Source organism: Crotalus tigris, unplaced genomic scaffold, assembly GCF_016545835.1.
Source record: "Crotalus tigris isolate CLP2741 ecotype Arizona unplaced genomic scaffold, ASM1654583v1 scf7180000018940.2059657, whole genome shotgun sequence".
In the NCBI taxonomy this organism is placed as follows: domain Eukaryota; kingdom Metazoa; phylum Chordata; class Lepidosauria; order Squamata; family Viperidae; genus Crotalus; species Crotalus tigris.
In genome coordinates, this window is record NW_024097284.1 from 832,305 (window position 1) to 858,007 (window position 25,703).

The 25,703-nt window shown below is 34.3% G+C and overlaps 1 protein-coding gene across 5 annotated transcripts in view; it reads right to left on the reverse strand.

The window, feature by feature from the left end:
• Positions 1 to 25,703, reverse strand: part of ARHGAP21 (Rho GTPase activating protein 21) — an 83,996-nt gene that overhangs the window by 12,047 nt on the left and 46,246 nt on the right. For 4 of the 5 annotated variants that reach the window (XR_005558463.1, XM_039357682.1, XM_039357683.1 and 1 more), the window contains exons 4-14: positions 24,556 to 24,648; positions 23,699 to 23,777; positions 17,526 to 17,580; positions 12,862 to 12,917; positions 9,324 to 9,387; positions 5,921 to 7,841; positions 3,178 to 3,339; positions 2,987 to 3,086; positions 2,852 to 2,888; positions 2,230 to 2,355; positions 928 to 1,212 (exon numbers count right to left, since the gene is read on the reverse strand). Coding sequence is in view for 4 of the 5 variants with exons in the window: in XM_039357682.1 (XP_039213616.1) it covers positions 928 to 1,212; positions 2,230 to 2,355; positions 2,852 to 2,888; positions 2,987 to 3,086; positions 3,178 to 3,339; positions 5,921 to 7,841; positions 9,324 to 9,387; positions 12,862 to 12,917; positions 17,526 to 17,580; positions 23,699 to 23,777; positions 24,556 to 24,648 (2,978 nt within the window). In the remaining variant the exon portion in view is untranslated. The remainder of the gene's footprint in view (positions 1 to 927; positions 1,213 to 2,229; positions 2,356 to 2,851; positions 2,889 to 2,986; positions 3,087 to 3,177; positions 3,340 to 5,920; positions 7,842 to 9,323; positions 9,388 to 12,861; positions 12,918 to 17,525; positions 17,581 to 23,698; positions 23,778 to 24,555; positions 24,649 to 25,703) is intronic. The other variant, XM_039357685.1, reaches the window with a different exon arrangement.

Consider the following 25,703-nt stretch of genomic DNA (forward strand, 5'->3'; position numbering starts at 1 on the left):
TCAACCCTCCTTCCCCTCCTCATAAAAAGAGATTATTGTATGCATAGTGATAACAAAGATCTCTTAGGCACAGCTGAATTTAGTGTAATTTTGCAAATATCCAAGTGCATGTTACGAAAGTAGCTTGATTATGATCGCTATCTAAAATTGTTTCAAGCATGGAACATTCCATATATAGTTCAGGCTATAAGAGATATCTGCACAAAGTGAAGTGTATGTGCTTTATCTGTGCATGGAGGCAGAAGAAACATGTGATTCATGAATTGTAGCACATGTACTATGAGGTAGAAAACAATGAAGTGAGGGACAGAGAGGAAAAAGAAGGCTGTCAGTATGCTGTGGTACAGGAGCAGGGCATCCCTCAGGTGTGTGCAAGGCCCAAGGGAATGGCTACACAAGAAAGATAGGGAGACGCCTCGCAGGTATGCATAATTGAATTCAAATTCAGTGTAAATAAGGGATATCAAGGGGAAGGTGCTGGAGTAAACTAGGTCATAGAACGGTGAGCGGAGTATGGCACAGACGAGAAGGGGAAGGAGGGTTGTGCAAACTACTTTTGGCTCTTCCAGATTTGCTTTGTCTAAATTCTGTCAATCTAAATGAGCTATATTTCATGTTAGCTGAACCTTAATTTACTTGGGATAGTGTGGCCAAAAGTCAAAGGTGTAATGATTCTTTTTTGCTTCATAGACACTCTTACCAATATCACTTTCTCACATTTTACTGGATGTATTATTTCCCTGGTAGGAACATTGAAATCTCATGTAACTTTATAAAAAGCCTGTGAGATTATGGATTTTTAATACCGTTAACTTGTATTTATTGCATGTCAGGGTTACCATGTGAAATTGCGTAATGGGTCTGGAAAAACACAATCTCTGCAAAATACAACAAGAAGGAAGAATAAATTTTTAACAAGAACACAACCTCATCATTTAAGCTGCTATTTTCTCGTATAGCCTTAATCCATGCCAGCATGTCATCTCTATTTTCAGCTTGAAACAGGTATTCGCAGTCTGATGTAGTAAGCCGAAACACATGTTTCTTCTTGGTATCGCTATATGAAATGTCTGTTAAACAAGCATTGATGTTGATGGGCTGTTCCTCCTCAGAAAGCATAGGTGGTTCTTTTTTATCCTTGTATAAGTATAATGAACATCCTCTGAGAATGACATACATCTGTTTCCATGGCCGGATGCTCCCACCAACTCTCTAGAAAATAGGATCCAGAATAATATTTAAGAAAACAAGGAGAGTGTGCATAGTGTTTTATATGTTAAAATTTGTAAACTGCCTAATTTGGTGAGATGGGTGGTGTAGAAAATTGATAAATGGGTAATAATTAAAAATACTGTTACCAAGTAAGGAGCCGTGGTGGCACAGTGGTTAGAATTCAGCATTGCAGGCAAACTCTGCCCACTGCCAGGAGTTCAATTCTGACCAGCTCAAGATTGACTCAGCATTCCATCCTTCTGAGATTGGTAAAAGGAGGTCCCAGATTGTTGAGGGCAATTTACTGACATTTGTAAACTGCTTAGAGAGTACTTTAAAGCAGGGATCCCCAACCCCTAATCTGTGGGCCAGCACCGGGCTGTGGCATGCTAGTAACCGGGCTGCGCAAACAAGCGAAGCCCCATCTGTGGGCACAAGGCCATGTCCCCTCTGGTCTGCAGAAAAACCTTTCTCCATGGAACTGTCCCTGGTGCCCAAAAGGTTGGGGACTGCTGCTTTAAAGCACTCTGAGCAGATATAATCTTTTTAATAGGTTAATTGACATAATGCCAACTGAATATCTTCCTAATCAAATATGACAAATTATCAAGGAATACAAATAAGACAGAACTTGTTTTTGTATCACTGAGAATTTTTACATCCAAACAGAAAAAAAAATCCTAATAATTTATCTGTGTTAGTAGTCCAAAAAATCTCTTACGGTGAAAATATCAGTAAGATAAGCAATGGAACTGCAGAGCATTTGACATGTAAAGAATCATTTAATTGTTTTTAATGTTTATTTTAACTGTTCAAGAACAGGAAGATTGCAACAATTGTACCAGGTCTATGCAAATTAAATGGAAATTTTGAAAAGTTGAGTTTCTGCCAAAAGAAAAACAAACATAATTCTAGTATTTTCATAGGAAATTAAAAACCTGTTCGCATCTAAAAACATTTGAATATATATATAAGAAGACAGGTTTTACAGTTAGCTGTGGTTTGAAAAAACTGTACCTTCCCCTTGTCTGTAACTAGCTGCCGAAAATGAAGATATCCTTCTTTGGAGGTGTTGCCAAAGACATCTGAAGCAGATACTTTTCTGAATCCTGCATTTTCTGAAGATGCTTGGCTTTTTGGAATCTAAAGAAAACAAACAAGCCTCAGCATGCTGTAATAATTCAAAGTCTCCCTCTTCTTTTCCTTCCATCTGTCAGGTGGGAATATAGACAGCTAGCATGGAAAGGGACCTAACATTAGTGGAACAGTACATTCCAGTCAGCCAGCAGCTCAAAGAAGCCCCAATGAACTACAGAAAAGGCTTGTCATACATCTCAGTCAGTAGGCTTCCTTTTAATACACAAGAAAGTGGTAACAATTTTGAAGTTAACTACAGAGAGTGCCATCCTGTCTGCAGCCAGAAAAATACTTTTTCATCAAATGATATCTAATCTTTTTAATTGGCAAAAGTCAGCAACATCTATTCATCAAGTGGATGCTTGGACATTAATAAAAAAAACCCCACCATTATACTTTAAGCGATCTATATTCTCACATGCCTAGGTGCAACTTAATGCTTAGTCGTGCAATACTAATGTTATTTACACATCAGATAAATATTGAAAATAAAGTAACTGACCTTAATTTCCTTTAAGCTCGGTGCATGCTTTATGGCCCTACAGATGTAAGGTAGATATTTTAGTGGACATTCTAAAAGAATTTCCTAAATAAGACATCCAATGATGCACATCTATATTTTTATGAGTATTCTTACCTTTTTCCTTCTTTATAGTCATCAAGTCCTTCATCATAAGATTTGGACCTTTCATTTTTTGCAGGGAATTGATCATCTAGAACACTAGTCCTAATTGATTCTGTAACCAAAGCAAAAGCAAACCCCCCATCTTTTTAAAATAAGCAAGTTTTGTTGAATTTAGCTAAAATAGCTTGAAACACTACACTAACCATGGCCATAAGACAGTTGACGTCGAATAAAAGGAACAAGAGCAGTACAACTCAAAGGAACAGCACTGGTGGTGGCCGTTGCTCGTGAAGGAGGTGGTGAAATAACAGCAGAAGCTGGAATGTGGGTGATGTCCAGGTCAATAGTAGGACTGGTCAGCTCATCTACAAAAAGTATACAACAAATTAATATATTTTAGTAAAAAGGACAAGAATTGGTCCAATATGGGAAAACTAGGAGGGCCTCCAGGAGTATCCAGAATACATGTTGAGATGCTCTGAAGGTACTTTTGGACACACTGTATACGAGAACTGCTTGCAATTATTTGTTATGCGTGGTAAAAGTATTATTTCTTCTTCCTTTAAAGTTTAAGAATCTGTTCATTAACAACTATGTTATTTTAGGCAAAATATAATACAGTTGCATTTACACAATGTTTGGGCAAATATTGAATTGAACACAGACTGAACTGAACCAATACAGTATCATTAGAAAAGCTTTTAATAACAGGGTTATCCATATTTTAAATAAGTTTGTCAAAATAATCAAGCGTTTGAGTAGATCAACACTATCAATTAGAACAATTAGAACAATTAACCAGTGGAATAACCTGCCTCCAGAAGTGGTGAATGCTCCAACACTGGAAGTTTTTAAGAAGAGATTGGACAGCCATTTGTCTGAAATGGTACAGAGTTTCCTGCCTGAGTGGGGGGTTGGACTAGAAGACCTCCAAGGTCCCTTCCAATTTTATTATTATTATTATTATTGGGTGGTATAAATAAGTTTTCAAAATGAATGCAGAAGTAAAATAAAACTATTTGAAAGTTCGCCAAAAACAACCCCTTCAACAAAAGAAGGGAAAGGCTATTATTCTTCCAGAAAATCTAAGAAGCAAAAATTACCCAGTGAACCTTTTAAAATAATCAAATCCACAACATAATCTCTGAAATATCAACATCTGCTATGCTACAGTATATACCAATTATAGCTTCTAGTAACTGCTGATATAATTTATCACAGGCTGTACATATTTAGCGTCTTGTAGTTTTTATTGCCACCAAAGCATCCTTCACATTCTAAAGCCTAAATGTTTTGAAAGCTTGTCAGAGTTGTAGAAATTGCCAAAATCTAAAAAAGTTCCAGAAAAATAATACAAAGCCTATCTTTGAAATAAAGATAGGGTTTCTCACTGTGTTTCCATATATAAGACAGAATTATAAAGAAACCAAAATCGTAAATGTGAGGATTTTGTCTTGTGGTAATTAATATATATAATTCTAGGTGCTGTGAATTTTAATATGGTGTACTTCTGAAAGGCCCATTGAGATATGCAAGCCGTTACAGTGATTTATTTTTTTCTTGTATAAACAAATCAGCTTATATTGCACTGTGGTTTCAAAGCACTTGCTAGCTCTGATTTAAGGAGACAGAGTTTATAACTCCAAGGTTTTCTAGCTCACACATGCATACACCAACATACAGACAAAAATGTCTCACCTTTTCTACCCTAGGTAGATTTAATAATTCTATGATTCCTTGTAAATATGATGTCACAATGTAAATTAAAATATTATTTTCTCATACGGAGCTAAAATTTATTAATGCTGATTTTATTTCTCAAACTTTTTAAAAAGCAGATTCCCAAAATGTATACTTGTAAAAAAGAAAGATTTCTTATAATCTATAAAATAGATTTTTCTTGTTACATCTTCTCAACGTAAGCTTCTAGAAATAATGATAATGAAATGAGGCATATTGTTTTTATGCTTCAAGCTTTATTCATATTCAATATCTTGTCCAAGAAATGCTTTATTTGGAGCAAATCAAGCTGTACTGTATATTGTACTCTTATATTGCACAATTTCTCAGAATAATGGCATTTCTTTTAAAAGAGGTATATAAAATCCTCAAAACCAAAGCTAGTTATATACAACTGAAAGAAAAAAGTTTGATAAAAATTAGTTTTACTGTACTGTCAGGCAAAAAAACATGTCTATAATCCCATCAGCTAATGTGCAAGATCTTGATACAAAACACTGTCCATTTGTTCAAAATATACAAAGCAATCTTCCCGCAATGAGCTTCACATTAGCCAATCTGTAATGCAGCAGAATGTGAAGATATACCTGAGGAAGCCATAATATCCTAACTGAAATAAAAAAACTAGGTATATGTTCCACTGGAAAGTTGTGTTATTTTATGGCCTCTTTTTGACTAACCAATAACTAAGATATCACTCTTTCAGAAGTCTTCATATTTTTACTTATAAAGCTAATCAAATTATGTTGAACAGAACAAATCATCAGCTATCTAATTAAGAAAATATAGATGGCTATGATGTCCACATATTGGGAAAAAAGACATTATTATTGTTTCAAATCTTTATGATTTATAATGAATTTAAAAATCTTAAAAAATTAAAGGTACTGGGAAAAAAAGCCATGCCACATATTAGCCATATTAGACCTCAAAAAGAAAATATTGGGACCATTCTGCACTGGTCTTCCTCTACTGCAGTTTTAGTCTTATTTTTTATGTCTTGGACTAAAATGATTGAAAATCTGAGAATAATAAGCTGGTAGAATGTTTAAAGATACTAGTAGGCACCATGGAGGTTTGAATGCCTTTTTAAAATTACTGCTTAGAAAACTAACTACAGTGAATAAAATAGTATTCATGCAAAAGGATTAAATGGAAAATCCAAATATGAATCAAATTCAGAGAAATAAAAATGGTTTTGCTCACCTATGAACGGAATTGACGCCAAGGAATCATCAGATGGACAGGAACAAGAGGCTTTCCTTTCTTCTATTTTTCTTATATGAACTTCTCGGCGTGCATCATTGGGTAACCAACAAGTGGTCTCAGAGGCAGGTTCTTGACCATTTACAGCTAAAATATAAGACTGATGTCGCAAAAGCTGTGGGGTTTGATGGCCAGAAGACGACTTTTCCCGCAAGATAACTTCTTCTTCATTTGCCAAATCTGTTGCTTGAACTTCAGGCTGTTTTATAGCTTCGATTTCAAAATTTTGAATCTTTTGTCTGACAGAGACATCTAAATTAACCGAGGTAGTTAAGTGCTCATTCATTTGTGGGACAAATTTGGCAGAAGCTATATAGGAATTGGGGGAAAGATTAGACTTGCCCATGTTTAGTTTGTGATCTGATGGACTTTCTGCATGTATCCTGGATTGTTGAATTGGCAAACCATGATAGTGCACATAATTAATTTCTCTTTGGCCTGTGGTAATAGCATTATCCAGACTCTGATTAGAAGGAAATGATGGCTTTGCTGCATAACCTACACAGGTCTTCAAAGAACTATTTCTTGTGCTTCTAGTTATTGAGCGAGGTGATCTCTCCTGAAAAGTGGTTGTAGACTTTGAACCTCCAGTGCTTGGCATATCCTTGGAAGGCTGCATCACTTTTACATCTGTTGAAATTTTGTGGAACTGAGCAAAGGGTCCCAAGACTTGGCTTTTTATTTGTCTGCCACCTGAAGGACAGACACCAGGAGCCACAGAAAAATTTGAATCACGAAGGGACACCTGAAACGCATGTCGCCATGAAGTTTCATAAGTGCCTTGAGGATCATTTTGATCAGTAAGTCCAGTACATTCATATGTAATTTTTTTGGCCTTGCTTGAATCTGCAACAATTTTCTCACTGTGAACACTTTCCACTCCTTCACCCTGTTTACCTAAATAGTTGAAGGAGCGTGCCCTACGACTTCGAGGGCTGATAACTGGTGAAGTTAAAGTATCTTGTGAAGCACTCCTTGGCCACTTTTTGATTAATACAGTATCCTTAACTCTTTCCTGGGATGTACTCCTTCGACGAATAGATACAGACTGTGAGGTCCTATCATGAGAGGTGCTTCTGCAGCGTACCTGTGAGCCAATGTAGTAATCTATTGAATGTGGAGATGCTGCTCTTAAACTATCTAACCTTTCTTGTATGGTTCTGAAACCATATTTGGGAAAGCGTTTGTTTTCAATATATTCTTTATAGGTTTTGTAAGTTTTCCAGTCTATGTTACGATGGGCGCTTGGAGAACTGGTATGATTAACAGAAGGAGAATCTTGACTCTGAGCAGAACTACAACCTGAAGCTCCTTCTGGATGTCCTTCATAGTTTCCAGAATCATTAGCTATTTCTGGGGAATCTGTTGGTCTTGTAAGTGGAGTCTGAGGAAGTACAACGGCAGTGGACATTGAAGAGGAAGGTGAAGTGGTTTGTACTTTTGCTTTCACAGAACTTTGTTCCTTGATATTGTATTTTATATCCCCTGTCTGCTGTGATGGACTAGTATGATTTGTTCTAAGTGATGAAAAGTCTACATCATTCTCAGAAGGCACAACAACAGTTCTTATGGTCTCATTACAAACACAGACAGCTGTGTTAGATTTTGCAATATCTTTTGGAGATGGAGGCACTTGTATTTCCTTTCTGCAGGCCTTTTCAAGTTGTGCTGATATCTGTACAGCTCTACTATTTGATTGCTTTCCCAGTGTTAAATCAGGAGGTGCTTTCTCCATAGGTAATGCCAGGACAGGAGCTGGATATGTTAATCGAGGATAACTTATTGGTGGAGGCTCAGGTATGTAAAGAGCATCACCAGTGTAGGCTTCGTTGCCTTTCTGGTAGGCATCCTGGGAATATGCCTGTGCACAGAAAATTAAATCACTGTTAAGTATTTAGTGGAAAACCATAATCTTATTTCAGGGGCATGAGTACGGTAAAGTTAAATTCCTTGACAGAAATGGACTTCCTATTTAAAAAGAGTGCAATAGGTGCTCTCTACTAAGGGGTCTATTTAGGGAACATGAAATGTCAATATTTTTCTATTATTGTTTTCCATGGATAAAAATACGCATGAAAAGTCTCCAAAAAGAAGCATGTTCTCTCTCTGTCCCCCCCTCTCTCTCAATCCTTCCCTCTCTCTCCCCCCTCCCTCCCTCCCTCCCTCTTTCTCTCTCTGCATGTATTTATGTGTGTATCTGATGTGTATATATATCAAATTGTAGCAAGTGCTACAAGTGATTAAGAAAAAGAGAGATTGTAAATATAAAGTATTTTTCCACCATGACATTTTTAAATTTTGTTTTCCCCCTTGATATTTTTTATATCTACAGGCTAGGCTTCTATAAATATCGACAAGTTAAATTTGTTAGTTTGTTGCCACATAGAAACAGCAAGAAGCCTCTGCATTTGATCTACTGGCTTTTCTAAAAGGCACAATTCCTATATCTAACATGACTAGACAGTGGCAATGTCTTTGTTGCCAGCCAACGCCCATCCTCCCTCTAAATAAACTTACATGTTATTTATATAAATTCCATATTCTTCACAGTAATGCCATTTTTTTAACTCAAAGATGTCATGAATGTACATTATTGGTAAGTATTTTCAAGCACTTCTTAGTGTGAAACACAATCTGTCTTAAGGCAAGATTTCCTTATATACTACATAATTTTCATCTTGCGTTTTAAAAATGTGATTCTTAAAGAAATATTCATTTTAAATTTTGCATTATTTCTTTTATATTACATTATTTGTAAAACTATCAACAATAGCATATTCTCTGCCCAGAAATTGCAAACAGTATTATTTTATACTCTGCAATGACTCTCTGAAATAGTAATAAAAAAATTAAGAATTGACAATGCAGAAATCCTTTCCTGATACTTTTAAAATGAACAAACATAGCTTATGTGTGGTACTGTATTACAGCATTTCCTGCTCAAACCATAACATGCTTCATTCAGAGAAATCAACATGCCCTGCCTTAGCATTAGACAGGCTGTACAAGCCTAAATGCAATCATAAACATTAGATCAAGAGCAAGTGCTAAGGATGAAAAGGTGAGCCGTTTAAAACACATAGCTTGATAAATTTTACTGCGAGCAATAATTAAATGCAAACAAAGTATTATAAGCTTTTTCTAAAAAAAAATAAAATCAAAATTTTAACACAGGCACACATTAAAGTGATAACAGGATGGCTATTACAATTGAGATTCAGCTAACCAGCAGATCTAGCTTGCTTTTAGCAACTTGCAGGCTTTAAAGATCCAGCTTCTTGCAAATTTACGAAGAAACACATGCCTTACAAAAATCAGAGAAATGGCTACAGTACACTCTTACCAGTGCTCTGATATCCTTTGAAAACTGCAGCTGGCACAAAACAGGAAAAGATAGTAAAAGCTGCCTATATATGTAAAGATAGAATTATGTTGTCATATTGATGCCGAATACACTGCAAGCTAAAAATACAGCTATACCGATTTCTCTCGAAGATACCAAGACGGCTAAGGTTACTGGAGCACACACAATAACTTCAGCCTTCTTGTGAGCATGCCAGTCTCAGTTTTTTTATACCTGCTTCCTGCATTTATTCCCTAGCTTTCCAGAAAGAAAAAAAAAAAAACACGTTTGTGCTGCGTTGCTTCAGTGCATCTTTCATGCTGCAAACGGAGCCCTCTGCTTGCGCCACAAGGCATCCCTTTTGCTACAGCAACATAACAGTCTTTCATCTCGTCTGAGCTGCTACCATCCCTGCTTCCAGATGACGAAACAAGGGCTTTATTATGCATTTTATATCTGTGCACCCCTTCCTCTCATAAATCTGAACAGAGCCAGAAGCCGTCAGCTGACTCTACATCTGACATTAGAAAGATGATTTCAGAATAATTTTCTCATTAAAAAAACACTCTCACCATGTGATCATTTTCATTTTGTATATCTTTGCTGTTCCTACCAAATTAGGAACTAGCTGTGTTTCAATCGTAAGGTATATTTGCATGTATTAGTTATACCAGAAAATATACACTCTGCATTTGTATGTTTCTCAGATTAGGAGAAGAAAACAGGAAAGCAGATACACTAGAAAAATGCATCTGGAAAATTAAGCAATGGTGCATTCTAAGGAAACATATATTATTGAGTGACACTCTGAAATATGCTTTCAGTGCCTCACTAGTCTAATGTAGGTGCAAACATTTACTCTTAAACCTGCACCTTGGCAAAATTCTGAAAAGCAGGCAATGAAAAAAAGCTTTTAAAAAGCTGTAAGGCTGATTATAATCATCACTTGCAAGCCATTTCCTGGTTCATTTCCTATTAGCAAAAAAGGGGAAATATTAAACAGCACAAAATGTTTAAAATATATAAGAAGATGACACATTCATCTGGAACTAAATCTTTTGGAAATCAGGACCTTTTGGAGCAGGCAGCCATAAGAAATTTAGATTATTATTATTATTATTGATCATTCATTATAATTTCAAAAGAAAATATTATATACAGAAAAATATATAAATCAAAGTAAATGTTGATATCAAATATGTAAGAACTCCTTGTATAGATACAGCCTTTATATTTATGTTTAGATGATAGAATTTGCAGAAATGACAAAATTGATAGAGGTAAGACAACAAAACTGGAAACCTTTTGCGGATTTTTCACTAAAATTGAAAAATAACTGGTATTTATAGATTTGCTGATTAAAAAGGGTTGAATATGGAAAATATTTGTTAGTAACTGTTGCAGAGAAGTCACTTATGTATATATCTTTCCTTTTTCTTGCACATTCAAACCTGTTTTGTATCTTTTCTCCTTTTTACTTTTACTTCACATAATTTCATGTTTAGCTTTTATTTTTATGTAAATCTCCAATGGTTAAGGCACCAAGAGAGAAGAAGCCAGACGACTGTGAGTTCTAATCCTGCCTTAGAAATGAAAGTGAGCTGGATGACTTGAAATCTGAGTCACAGAGTTGTGGGGAAAAATAGGAGGAGGAATGAGTATGAGATATGTTTGCTGCCTTTAGCTATTTATAACAATAATAAAGGTGTGATAAAAAATTCTAAATACGGTAACAATAATGCTCAAACTGTCTGAATATACAGCCAAGGAGCCAATGGAGCTTGGATTGGACAAATGTGCTATCCTTACCATCAACAGGGAAAAATTAGTGAAAAGTAACAGAATTAAGATGCCCTGTGAAAATAACATCAAAAGTGATGGAGGAGAAAGAGGAGAGGAGGAGAATGGTGAGGAAGAAGAGGGAGGAAGAGGGAAGTAAGGGAGGAAATCAGAGGGAGGATGCGGTTTGGGGGGAAATGAGTGAGCAATACCGAAAGTTGTTTGTATAAATTTATTTTACTCTTTATCTGAAGTATTTTGTATGACTGTAATGAAAAATGGAAAATAAAAACTTAAAAAAAAAAGTACTGATGAAGAAGATCACCACATATATCCTTCAGGCTGTCAACACCAAACACACTGAAGACAAGAAGAAGGTTAATACAGGTAATCCTCCACTTGCCACAGATGTTAAGTGAAACACTACAGTTGTTAAATGTGTAACATGAATTTGGCTTCCCCATTAACTTTGCTTGTCTGACGGTCGCAAAAGGTGATCACATGATCCCAGGACAGTACAAGTGTCAGTTACTGACAGTACCAGTGTCAGTTACCGACAGTACCAGTGTCAGTTACCAAGCATCTGAATTTTGATCACTTGACCAAGGGGATGCTGCAATGGTTGTAAGTGTGAAAAATGGTCATAATCTACTTTTTTCAGCGCTATTATAATGTCAAACAGTCCTTAAATAAACTGTTGTAAGTTGAGGACTACCTGTAATGAATATATCAGAAAAATGAAAAAGCTCTTAAAGTTCAAAATAGGTGGTTAACACCTGGGCATTCAAGTCATTAGATATTCAACTGAAATAGTGGACTAGATTCAAGCTACCAACTGGAAGCCTTGAATAGGAAGACCAGAAATAACAAATCATTCCCTTCATCCACATTGCAACGTTGATATTCCACAGAACATAGGTTAGGGTGAAATGTTGCAAGTATACCAAACAGTTAAAGGAAAAAGGCCATTGGAAGATTATCTGAAGGATAGTGAAAAAGATTCACTGAAGCTAGGACACCATGAAGGCTTACTGAATATCAAAAACCAAATAAAGCCAGAAAAGAGACATGATAGTTCAAAGTATTACATGGCCTGTTCTTAAAAAACCAACAAGCAAAATAAATAACAATCAGATCTGCCAATAGCTAAAAGCAGGGAAGTTAAAAAAAGAGACAGCTAATTCTCACAGAATAAGACCAAGCCTTAAGAAAAAGTGCTTATAAAGCCAGAATTAAGATGGCAGCAACTGACAGAAAAGTCCCTCTCTGCAAAGAAACTGAAGAAACAGTGGATCACATCATTAGCTGCTGCAAGATTACATAGGCTGATTACAAAGTATCAACATAACAAAGTAACAACAATGGTGCATTGGAATAGCTCAGAGGTCCCCAACCTTTTGGACACCAGGGACCAGTTCCGTGGTGGTTTTTCTGTGGACTGGAGGGGGCATGGTTTTGTGTGCTGCCTGCATCCCGCAGATAGGACTTTGCTTGTTTGTGCGGACCAATTGCTGGCATGCCACAGACCGGTACTGGTCCATGGACCGGGGGTTGGGGACCCCTGGAATAGCTACTAAAAATATTGTTTGTTGCAAGCAAGATTTGGTGAGACGATATAGCACATAAAGTAATAGAAAATAAAGAAGCTTGAATTACTGTCACCAGTCTTAGATTGTTAATCTAACTGTAGATTATGCACACACAGAAACATTTGTTGATTAGAAAGACAAAAAAGTCTGGATAGTGGATGTGGCAGTACCTGGAGACAGCAAAACGGAAGAGAAAGAACTGGAGAAAATCACAAAATACAAAGACCTGCAAATAGAAACAGAATGGCTTGGCAAAAAAAAAAAAAACCAACAACAACAGAAAACAAAATAACAATAACAACAACAACAAAGCTATTACCAGTAGTAAAAGATATCTTGGGTGCAATTCCAAAACATCTGGAGCACCACTTGAACACAATCTGCATTGACAAAATAGTCATCAGTCAATTACAAAAATCAGTTTTACTTGGAACAGTTTATATCTTGCAATAATATATTTAATATTATTAAATGAAAATATTTGTCTATTCCAGATCCATGGAGAAGACTCAATAAGTGGGCAAAAATGCCGAATCCAGTCTAAACAACTGACTGTGCAACCAATCATAAAAGAAAGATGTCATGAAACCACAAACTCTATTGGATATGTTATCAAATTTCATCAAGTCAGACTGCTTACCAATCCTAAAGATACAGGTAGTTCTCGACTTACAACAGTTCATTTAGTGACCTTTTGAAGTTATAACAGCACTGAAAAAAGTGACCTATGATGGTTTTTCACATTTATGACTATTGCAGCATCCCCATGGTCACGTGATCAAAATTCAAACGCTTAGCAACTGACTTATATTTTGATGATTGCAGTGTCCTGGGATCAAGTGATCACCTTTTGTGATCTTCTGACAAGCAAAGTCAATGGGAAAGCCAGATTCCCTTAACAACTATGGCAAGAACGGATGTAAACTAGTTCAAAATTCACTTAACAACTGTCTCCCTTAGCAACCAAAATTTTGGGCTCAATTGTCATACCTCAAGAACTACTTGTAATGATTGTTGATGTCTGTTAATCCTAAGACTTTAATATATTGAAAATATAGTGGGTGTAGGATTAAGTTGTGGATTGTTAATGTTATATGCCACCTGGAGTCACTATGTATGAGTTGGGTGAATACATACATTTGTTAAATCAATCAATCATCAATCACTATATTTTGAAGCCCATATTTTGAAGCAAAATATTTTAAATACTTTTTGCAACTTTAATAAGATTTTGTTTTGAGCGAATTTAAAATCGGCACTTTAAATGATAGAAGTAATCATTTTAAACCACATCCTGGGTTTCTGAATGTAACGAAATATATTTTTTGAAAAATTTAACTGGGAATGTTCATGCCTGGACAAACATACATAGATTACCTTAATGCATAAAAAAGGACCATTTTTGCCTTTTTTGAAAGTTAAAGCACATAGGCTTGCAAAGTTTAGATAGATGACAGGTCAAATTGGTTGAGTAAAATCGAACTGTAGAAAATCATAAACTGTAGGCCTGTTTTGCACGGGAAAAATTACTATTCTTGAAATATATTTATCAGTATTCGAATAGACTATGTATAAGTTGAGCTTTTTCTTTTTCTATGCATGTATCTACAGCTATATCTCTATATCTATCTATGTCTATGTCTATATCTTGTTTAGCTCTGTTCTTTTTCTCCCCCTTCTTCGGGCTTGTATTTTAACATTGTGAATAAAATAAAAATTTATTGAAAAAAAAGTTAAAAATACATAGTTCTGCAAAGTTTTCTGATTAGAAGTAATCCATCAGAAAGCAAAAAAAATGAATATTATAACATACCCTATTTTGAGCCTGAGGGAGAAGAAAAGATAGTAAAAGCTTTGGGCTTCTATGTACAAAATTACTTAAGGATAATTCCACCACCCTAATTTTATTTTACTTTGAATTATTTTTGTAAACACTAACGACTCAGGATGTTAGCATGACCCTGACTCTGAAAGCCTACATTATAAAAAGACTTCATCACTGTCTGATGAATTGTTGACATGAGCAAGAAGAACAAATTAAGGGGTACACCGAAAGTACTCATTAAAAACCTTTCTGTAGACTTACCAGACCTGAAGCTCTCTGGCTCATCCTAAGTATTCTAACAAGCAAGATGGTTTTGTTGAATTGGCAACTTTCATATATTGTATTGAGGAAGACAAAAAATCATTTTCAATTTGGCTCCAATGTTTGATAATGAGGAAGGATTTTTATAATTCAGGCTTTCAGTGTCTGGGTCATGATAACACCTTAATCTTTATACTTGTTGCAAAACTTAGAATAACAGATGGCATAACAGTTTCCTATGTACTCTCCTCAAACAGGATGTTTGGTTCATGAGAGCAGAGTCTCCTCTTCTAGGCCAGGGGTGTCAAACTAATGGCCCGGAGGCCAGATGTGTCACGCGTAAGCCACACCTACCACGGTTCCGCAAAGGCAAAACACATTGCAATACGTCACGATACATCATGTGACGTGATTGAGTTTGACACCCAAGTTCTAGGCCTTTCTTATGGAGGCCCATGGATCAATTTTACCTCAAATAAATCAGCCTGCATGCTGCTTGAACAAAGACCCCTGCTTCAGCCCCAAAGCTAGTTAAAACCATGTTATGCCAGAGGACTTCTAGGTGTTAACTATAACAATAGTTAAAATCTGATATTATATTATGTTTTATACACTGCTGTAGATAACTAGATTGGTAGGTTGTTTGTTTACTGGCAAAAGCAAACATAGAGCTAATAGACCAACATCTAAAGACTACCATCACCTTTCTTTTTCCATTGCTGGGTCATGGGACAAAACCAAAAGCAGAGGAAGCAAAGGAAATTCCTAAAATCATTCTGATGAATGGAAGCCAAGCAAATAGAAGTGGTTTTACTATTAGAAGTATATTCATAATTCCAGTTTACATTAAGTTTAGGTAAAATTTTATGTTCAAATTCTGTCAGTAGTTATCTGTCCAAAAAGTGAAAGAATCTATCTGAAACTTTTTGCATATTAAAGAGAATGGCAAACATGTTTTACTTAGATCAAGAGGAAAATAATTTCTTCAATAAGTTTCTATATTTTTCTGAAGATTATCAGATTATTTTCACCTTATAGACGTATTCCTCGATTTACAGCCATTTGTTTAGTGACCGTTTGAAGTTACAACAGCACTGAAAAAGTGACTTACGACTGTTGCAGCATCCCCATGGTCACCTGATCAAAATTTGGATGCTTAGCAACTGACATGTATTTATGATGCTTGCAGTGTCCTGGGGTCATGTGATCCCCTTCTGCAACTTTCTGCCAAGCAAAGTCAATGGGAAAGCCAGATTCATTTAACAACCATTATTAGTAACTTAAAAAATGCAGTGGTTCACTTAACAACTATGGCAAAAAAGGGTGTAAAATGAGACAAAACTCACTTAACAACTATCTTGCTCAGTAATAGAAATTTTGGGCTCAGTTGTGGTCATAAGTCGAGGACTACCTATATACATTTTTCAGTATCCTTTTCAAGCTAATAACATTTATAAAATAGTATAGAAACTTTATTGATTTAGTCATTTGACCATAACGAAGTAGAATACTAATATTAATAAACAAATAGACAGACAGGAAACAATAGGACTTGTTCACAATTAGTCAGAGTCCCAGTAGTTAATCCCAAAATGATTTAAACATTCTGTCCTCTTTGAAATGGCTCTTGATATAAAGAATATGTTTTTTTGCTAGTGATATGCAGGTTCGTGTGCTGCAAAAGGTAAGGCAGTTTCTCCTGAATACTCCTGTATTTTTTAGTTTTTAAATGAAATCTAAATAAGCAGCTCTTTCTGCAAAGTATAATTTACTTAAAAAAAAAAAAGTCAAACTGTCTTCAATGCCTGGTGCTCCACAAATACACAGTTTTTCTTCAAATGGAACTCCCATACCTTATCAGGGAGTCTCATGGTTTGAAACAAGCTCTAGAAAGAGTTCTTTTAAGACACTGAGGCAGTGGTGGGATTCAAATATGTGAATAACTATACAAATATGTATAGATGCTGCTTCTGGAAGTCCATTCTGGGCCTGGGCAACAAAAAATTAACTACCGGTTCTGCTGAACTGGTGTGAACTGGCTGAATCCCACCTCTGCATTGAGGCAAATAAATTTTAAATGTTTTTCCAATTGGGAGACTGATTTGTGTTGAGCCAATCACTACAAAGACTTAAAATATTTAAGTACTGCAATATAATCTTGGGAAGTCACAGTAGCGACTTTGTTTGAAAAATTTCCTGGCCTCTAGATCTAAATGGACTGGGAATTGGATGGAGAATCCATATAGTGAGATGATACATCTGAAAGCAGAATCACTCAATCTCAAGTAGCATGCCATGCAACTGATCCTTGAAATACGGTTTGGGTATTCTATCTGGATCCATAGAAAAGATCTTCAGTCGCTAGTTGAATTATTATTAGATGGATTTGTATAGGGATTTTACCCAAATCTGTGTTTACTACTGGAGTTGGTATAGACTTATCCACCTCCAAGATACATTTCAGAAGAGTAGACTGCATCTGTTCCATAAGAAGACAACATAATTTATATTCATTTCACTAAAATGAACTATAACAAACACAAAAAATATTTTTTTCTGCAGTTCATTTTTACCTATTTTTATAGCATTAAAACTGAGAAAATAAATAAGTGGGTGATAATTTATAAATACAGAAATAGTATTATTCAAAGTTTCATTACTTTTAATATGCTAATTAACTTGAATCCCTTTTGCAGGAATATTATGGAGACTTTGATTTTTAGATTTCAGATCAGAAGTATAACTTACAAGTTGAAGAATGTCCTCATCTTTTGGCATAACACTAAGTTCCAAATCATCATCACTGTGAGGAAAAATAAATACACAACTTTATTATCAGGGAAATAAATTAATATACTTACAATGTGAGAATGAATTTTATTTCTAACTATAAAAATAAGAATATTAATAACTTTAATAGTTACTCTTTTTCAAAAATCCAGCAGAGAATATAACAAAAATCCAGCACAGAATATAAATATTTATTTCTCTTAACACTATTTGCTCTGAGTCACTGGTACTTTTTAAAGTACTAACACTTGCATTCATCTTCAAAGTTACCTACATGCAGATAATTTATTATACAAAAATAAATGATGAAATCAATGTATTTCTGCCACTTAGAAAAATAAATTAAATAAATTAAAATAAAATAAAACAAATCATTTAGGACAGTGATGGCGAACCTTTTAGAGACCAAGTGCCCAAACTGCAACCCAAAACCCACTTATGTATTGTCGGTGCTGGGTGGGTGTGGCCCATTGGGTGGGTGTGACTGCAGTGGTAACGGCAGAGTGGGTGGGACTAAAAAGTTCAATCAATCAATTCCAACTTTGCGAGATCTTTTTTTTCCCACGAGCAGTTGAAATTGATTGATCGATTGAACCTTTTTTTTTGCACACGGCGGTGGAGGCCTAAAGCGAAAAGGTTTTTTTTTTTATTGAAAATTTTTTAAAAGTTTTACAAATCAACCCTCACCCAATCCCTCCCAAACCTACCCCCCTCCCCCCTCCCCAAACTTCCCAGAACTGAATATAGGCTTATTTAAAATTTTAAAAAACCTTTTACAACTTATAAAATAATTAATAATAAGATATACATAACATAAACATTAAAAAAAGAAGTACTTAAAAAAGAAATAAAAAAGAGAGGAAAGAGAGAGAGAAAGAAAAAGAAAAAGAAAGAAAGATAAAGAAATAAAAGAAAAAAAAAGAAAGAAAACAAAAGACGGGAAAAGAAAAGAGAAAACAATCTATACAAACTATAAAAAAGCTAAATGATATTTTTCCATATCCAAATTATATTGTATAAAATTTATCCATTTTTCCCATATAACAAAAAATTTCTCTTGAGATTGCTCCTTTAAGAAAGCCGAAATCTTTGCCATTTCCGCCAAGTAAGAAACTTTATAAAACCACTCTTGTAAAGTAGGCAAAGATTCCTTCTTCCAATATTGTCCTACTAACAGCCTTGCGGCTGTAATCAAATTTAACATCAATATAACTTCCTTAGCATCACAATCAGTAACAATACCTAATAAAAATAATTGTGGGATAAATTTAACCCTCCTTCTAAAGATTCTTTGAATATTCCACCATATCTTAATCCAAAAAGCTTTTATATTTTTACACGACCACCAAATATGGTAATAAGTAGCGTCCAAACAACCACATCTCCAACATTTAGGCTGTAGATCAGGGTACATAATAGATAATTTTTTGTGGATCAAGGTGCCATCTATAAAACATTTTGTAAAAATTCTCTCTTAAATTCTGCGCTTGTGTAAATTTAACATTCCTCACCCAGATAAGTTCCCAGGTATCCAATGGGATTGGTTCACCAATATTTTGTGCCCATTTAATCATACAATCTTTGATTAATTCAGATTCTGAATCCATTTCAACTAAAACCCCATAAACCCGCTTAATATGAGTTGGTCTTTGATCCCTTACTTGTTTAAAAAGATTTTCATCTTCTCTAAGCCAAGCCATATTACGATCCGTCTTCCATCTATCCACTATTTGTCTATATTGAAACCATGAGTAAGTAATGTTTGCATGTACTAAGTCTTCCAAAGATTTTAACTGCCAATTTTGACCATCCCATCTAAGTAGTTGTGTATAGGAAACCGTATCCATCTTAACTCCTCTCTTTATCCCCTCTATCGCATGCCAAGGTATAGCCCATAATGGTATTTTAAAATCGCTTTTATAATATTTCCTCCACACCCTAAGCAAAGAAATCCTTATAATATGAGATTTAAAAACCCGATCCACTTTTTTATTAAAAATTAAATAGGCATGCCATCCAAAAAGTAAATCCCAACCCCCCAAATGGAGTATTTCTACATTTGTTAAATTCGTCCAATCGCTAATCAATGTTAGGACCACAGCATCATAATATAGTTTCAAATTCGGTACCTTGAGTCCACCTCTCTCACGAAAATCTTGCATAATTTTAAGTTTTACCCTTGGTTTTTTCCTTTCTGCCATTCATTTAAATTAAGTTCATTCTTTAAGATAGGTAACATTTGAAACAAAAAAAAGAAATTTTGGTAGGACATTCATTTTAATAACTGCAATTCTACCCATAAAAGATAACTGTAAGTTATCCCAATTCTTTAAATCCTTCTGCACCCCAATCCACAACTTTTCATAATTGTTTTTATACAATTTTACATTAGAAGCAGATAATATGACCCCCAAATATTTTACCTTATCAACAACTTCAAAGTCTGTTAAGTTAACCAAGGTCTGTTTATCACAATTAGTCATATTTTTGGGTAATATTTTAGTCTTATTATTATTAATTTTAAAACCCGAAACACGCCCATATTGATGAATCAATTGTAGTAATTTTACTACCGAATAAGTAGGTTGAGACAAAGTAACAACCAAGTCGTCTGCAAAAGCTCTTAACTTATATTCTTTTTTATTAATCTCTATTCCTTTTATTTCTTGAGACTCCCGAATTTTAATCAACAAAATTTCCAATGTTAAAACAAACAATAACGGAAAAAATGGACATCCCTGTCTTGTACCTTTTTCTATTGTGAAAACCTCTGACAAACCCCCATTAACAATAAGTTGAGCAGTCTGTTTTTGATATATGTTAGATAAAGCTTGTAATATATTTTGTCCAAAATTCATCTCCTTGATTAAAGATAACATAAACTGCCAGTTCAATTGGTCAAAGGCTTTTTCAGCATCCAAAAATATCAGCCCTGCAGAGACTTGGTTGTTTTTATCTAAATATTCTAATAAATTAATAATTTGTCTAACATTATTTTTCGCGAAAAGGTTTTATAAACCTAGCTGAAGGCCTAGGACTGGGGTGATAGCGCACGTACCCACAGAAAGGGCTCTGCGTAACACCTGTGGCACGCGTGCCATAGGTTCACCACCATGAATTTAAGATATCCCCTGTTCATACTGTGCAGTTTCCACACAAGTAGTGCTTGACTTACAACAATTGAACCCAACATTTCTGTTGCTAAGTGAGTTCTGCCCCATTTTATGATCTTTTTTTCTCATCACAGTTGTTAAGTGAATCACCACAGTTGTTAAATTAGTCAAACTGTTGTTAAATGAATCTGGCTATCTCATTAATTTCATTTGTTAGAAAGTCACAAAAAATGATCAAATGACCCTGGGATACTGCAACCGTCATAAATATGAACCAGTTGCCAAGCATCCAAATTTAGGTCACATGATCATGAGGATGCTGCAACAGTTGTGTGAAAACAGTCATAAGTCACTTTTTTCAGTGCTGTTGCCATTTTGAATGGTCACTAAATGGCTGTAAGTCAAGGACTACCTGTATGAAGGCATTAGGTAAAGGCAAAACGTGCGTTTGTTTCTTCTACTAACTCCATGTGGAGTAATACAATTTCCAAGGAAATGTGAATCAGTATTCCTTTTTTTAATCCCTTTTAACAGAAGCTAAGTAGCTGCACCTATATATAAATGTAGAAAAAGGTGCATACAAAATAGCCTTGTGATCCTGGAAGAAAATACAACTCTTTTAATGATTCAAAGAGAGTTTCTTTGCTTGTATTGTCCCATTGCAAAGCCCCTCTTTCAAAGGATTTGATCAACTCCAGAAGCAGTATTATTCCACACATATATAGATCAAACATAAGGAACATAAGAATATAATGTAAAAAAGAACTAGGATTTCAGCTAAAATTGGCAGTTTTGCAGATTAGGCTATCATGATGAACTGCCCAACATAAATTACAAAACAGGATATATACATTGGTTACTGATTTGATTGATGCCACTTTCTTAGTATCAATACAGCCTAAAATTTAACTTTCCAATATCATTTTTAAAGAAAGCCATTAAAATAAAATTTCCTAAATGTTCTTTTTGCAGAAAATTTTCTAGCGATAAACTTGTGCAAATAAATTTCACTGCATTAGCATTTTTAATAGTTTTATGTTGCCAAATCTTTATAGAAATGTTATAATTTGTTGTCTTAATGCTACTAATAATTTATGAATGCTTTAAAAATGTTCACATTAAAATGTGAACTACCAAATGGAAGACAGATCAAGCATAAAGAAATTTAGTTTATTTTTTTAAAGAATCCTATGCAAAATAGTGATTAAACATATAATTTTAGTTTCACACCTGCTGCATTAAATTGATTGATGTAAAAAGAGGTTGAAGAAAAATACAATGACATCTTAGAGGAACAGAATCATACTTGCTTTAATAAAAAATAAAACACACCTCAAGGAGTTACAAATAAACATCTAAATCCTGATAACTGTATTTTCTTTTAATTCATGTTTGATTATTTTATGAAATTCTCAAAATTACATAAGAAATTCAAGATGTACTTACATATTTTTTAAAAATCTTTATATTATTCCAAAAGTAAACAGTATATGTATTTTTGCACTATAAAACTACAAAATGTATTTGGGAGCTTATAAAAGAATACTTAATTGAAGTATTCAATTAATTGAAATATTAACGATTTGAAATACTTGTATATAGACTTTTAATATTAAAAAAAATGGTTTTCACTGAATGTTGATTTTTCCATTACCATAAGATTTGAATTTTGGAATACAAGATGTGCTAAAAAAGAAGTAGGAGCTTGTGGCTTTCTGAGTACTGTCAGACTGCTTTACCTAGATTTTTGGCAATTCTAATAGAGCTGATTGGAATGAGGATCAACAACATCTGGAAGTTAATGGCTCCGGCCCTGTTACCACATCGTGGTTAATTAGGCCAACAGGAAAGGAAATCATGTCATTGGGCTAAAAAAAAAAAAAAAGAATCAACTTACCTAATAAATAAATCCCAGGGGCTAATATTTAGCACAAAATAGTACCACGCTTACAAAGGATTAAATTAATTCCAGCTATCTAACCATGTTTGGGGGACACCAAATCCCATCAACTGCTCTTTTTTGTTTACACAGACCTGCAAGAAATAGAGGTGGAAAGAACAGGCCGAATTCAATCTCCCAAACAGTTTGCCTGGCCGTTCAGAAAGGAATTAATAATGAAGCCTGCCAGTATTTCCAGGGAGAAGAGTCCACTGATGGGTTACCAGGCATTTTCTGAATGAACATGTTCAGCAGCTATTCAAAGTTATGATGGCACTTAATGAGGAGGACTTACACATCCTTATACAGTAACTGCAGCCATCATAGTGTTCCTGTAGCCACATGGCTGCAATTTGAGCACTTGATAATTGGTTCATAATTATGACAGACACAGCATTTCAGAGTAACATGATCATCATCTTCACTGCTGGTCTCCATCAAGCAAAGTCAATGGGGAAGTTAGCAGGGGGTCACAAATCATGTGACTGCAGGATACTGTGCCTGTACAGGATTCATCTAGGGATGGCAATTAGAACTGCCACAATTGCTATTGTAAGTTGGCATGATCAGGTGACATTGCACTTTACAATTATGTTGCTTAGTGACAGAATTCCTGGTCCCAATTGTGGTTGATAAGCAAGGACTACCTATATTCCTGAAGAATGACTTTTGACCCAACTAGTGTGATTGTCCACTAACAAACCAAACATAAGAAAATTGGACTTGGCTAGTGAATGTCTGGATTAAATGATATTATGGAAAAATAACACCTATAAAGTCTGGTGTAAGATGCAGTAAAATTCACTTCAGAATTATTTTCATTCCTGTAAATGTTATCAACAAGAAAAGCCAGACTGAAATGCTTAAACTGCAAGAGGAAAAACTAGATGTTTTTAACCATTCACCTTCATTTGTTAACCATTTGACTCTGAGGTTTAATTATAGTTCATCATATCTTATCATCACAGAATAAAACATATTTCATAAATCAATCAATACTTTTTGAAGATATATTTTATATGAAAATAACAAATATTTTATATGAAAATTCAAATTATATTTAAAAATAAATGATTTACCTGTTCTGAATTAAAGATATTACTTGAGAAAATGTCTTTCCTATGACACTTTCTCTGTTCACTTTTATAATTCTGTCACCTACAGATAAAAAAGGAAACAAAGTCATTCTCTTCTTGATTTAAAGTTGACATAAATGTTTTAATAAAAAAGGGGGAATTAAAAACAATTCTAATTTTCTTCTTTACATCTACTATAACACTTTAAATTAGGAGATGAGTCACATGACTCACTTTCCAGAAAATTGCACATGGATGACTGAGAAACTTTGATAGCATAACTAGGATTATTCTAAAAATACCAGGGATGTTATCATGGATGAAATCTACAAGTGTGGAACTCATTTATTATTCCAGATCTCATGGCATATACACAACATGGATCTCACAATATGGAAATACTGTCTTGCCTTTTTCTAGCAATATATGAAGTGGTTATGGCTTTCAAAACTCATTAACTCTTTTAAAAATCCATAAAAAAATCCAACTAGCCATAAATTATTAAAACTGCCTAAGAAGAATTAGCTAGATATCACTCTTATCCAAGTGTTCTTTTATTATTCAAACATTGATAAAATAATTCTATTCATGACATTCCAGTAAATGTCAATTTAATGAGCTAATGGAAGTGAAGAAATTTCCATCATAGTCAAATAAGCATTAAATTGTTAGTGATGTTACATGCACATGTAAAACATATAAAATGTATTCATGTATATAAAATGTCAGAGTTATCCGTACTCATTTGCCAAACAATGAACTTTGGCATAAAGTTTAAATTTGCCTATTGTTATCTATAAAATTATACACCAGCCAAATTCAGAGATATGATTTACTATATACAGAGATGTGAAAGACACCTGTGGATAGTCCAGCTTCAAAAGCAGGTCCTCCTTCTCTAACTTGTTTAACAAATATGGTATCCACTGGCTCAGGCTTCTTTCTTGATTTCCCTAAAAGATAAGTTGAACATAAATATTGAGACCATGAAATATTTTACAGATAGAAAAACTTGTAAAAAGTCAGCATTTCATTATGGAAAAATTAATAGTTTTATTTGCATTTTGTAGAGATTATTCAAGTTTTGAATTATTAGTTTTATTGTAGTATCTAGTAATAAACTTTTAATCCACTTTTCACAAACTGTGTAATATGTGATAGACACCTAAATAGTGAGTCAGATGATAATTATGAAGATTTTCTGAAACAGCTTAAATAACAGCTTTGTGGATTGGTTTCTTGATGTTCGCTTTTCATTAATATAGACACAAATAAGAATCTTGAACAGCAGGATATTTGCAGCCGATAGACAATTATTACTGTTACTAATAGTAATAATAATGGCAGCAATCTTTTCAACAAGGCACAAAACAATGGAAATACACCTAGCTGAATGGGAAAGCTAGAAGACAGAAATTAACACCTTCCCATTATAATTGGAAGATACAAATTGTATCTTATAGTGTGATGGATGAATTTAGATCCTTCTGGAAAAGACTCTATTTTTCTTTTGAAAAATTATATTTAAGTTTTATTACAACAAATAAATTATTTACTAATTAAGAAAAATTGTTGCTTGTGAACATCAATAAAGCACAAATAAAACAAAGTAAAAATGCAATGTATCTCTGCTGTGAATACCTAGTGAAGCAAAAACAGAATAACTTCTGATAAATGTTTAATGAAATAATAAACTTGTAAACTCATTCATATTTCCACCTATATTTGCTGTCTTCCAATGTAAAAAAAAGCAAAGTTCAGTCTTTCATTGTCCACCACAACATAAAGTGCATTCAATTTTGAGACATGGCTGCAAGTAAATTTCTTTGCTAATTTTACTGCTTTACTGTTTTATGATCACCAAATTAGATAAATAAATGGGCAGGTTTACTCAAAGCTTAATTTTGAAATGTAAATTGAAAAATGCAAGCAAAGATACTACACATGATAAGGTTACTTGTATTAGTTACCATAAATATATGTATGAAGCAGTTAAAATAAAACAACC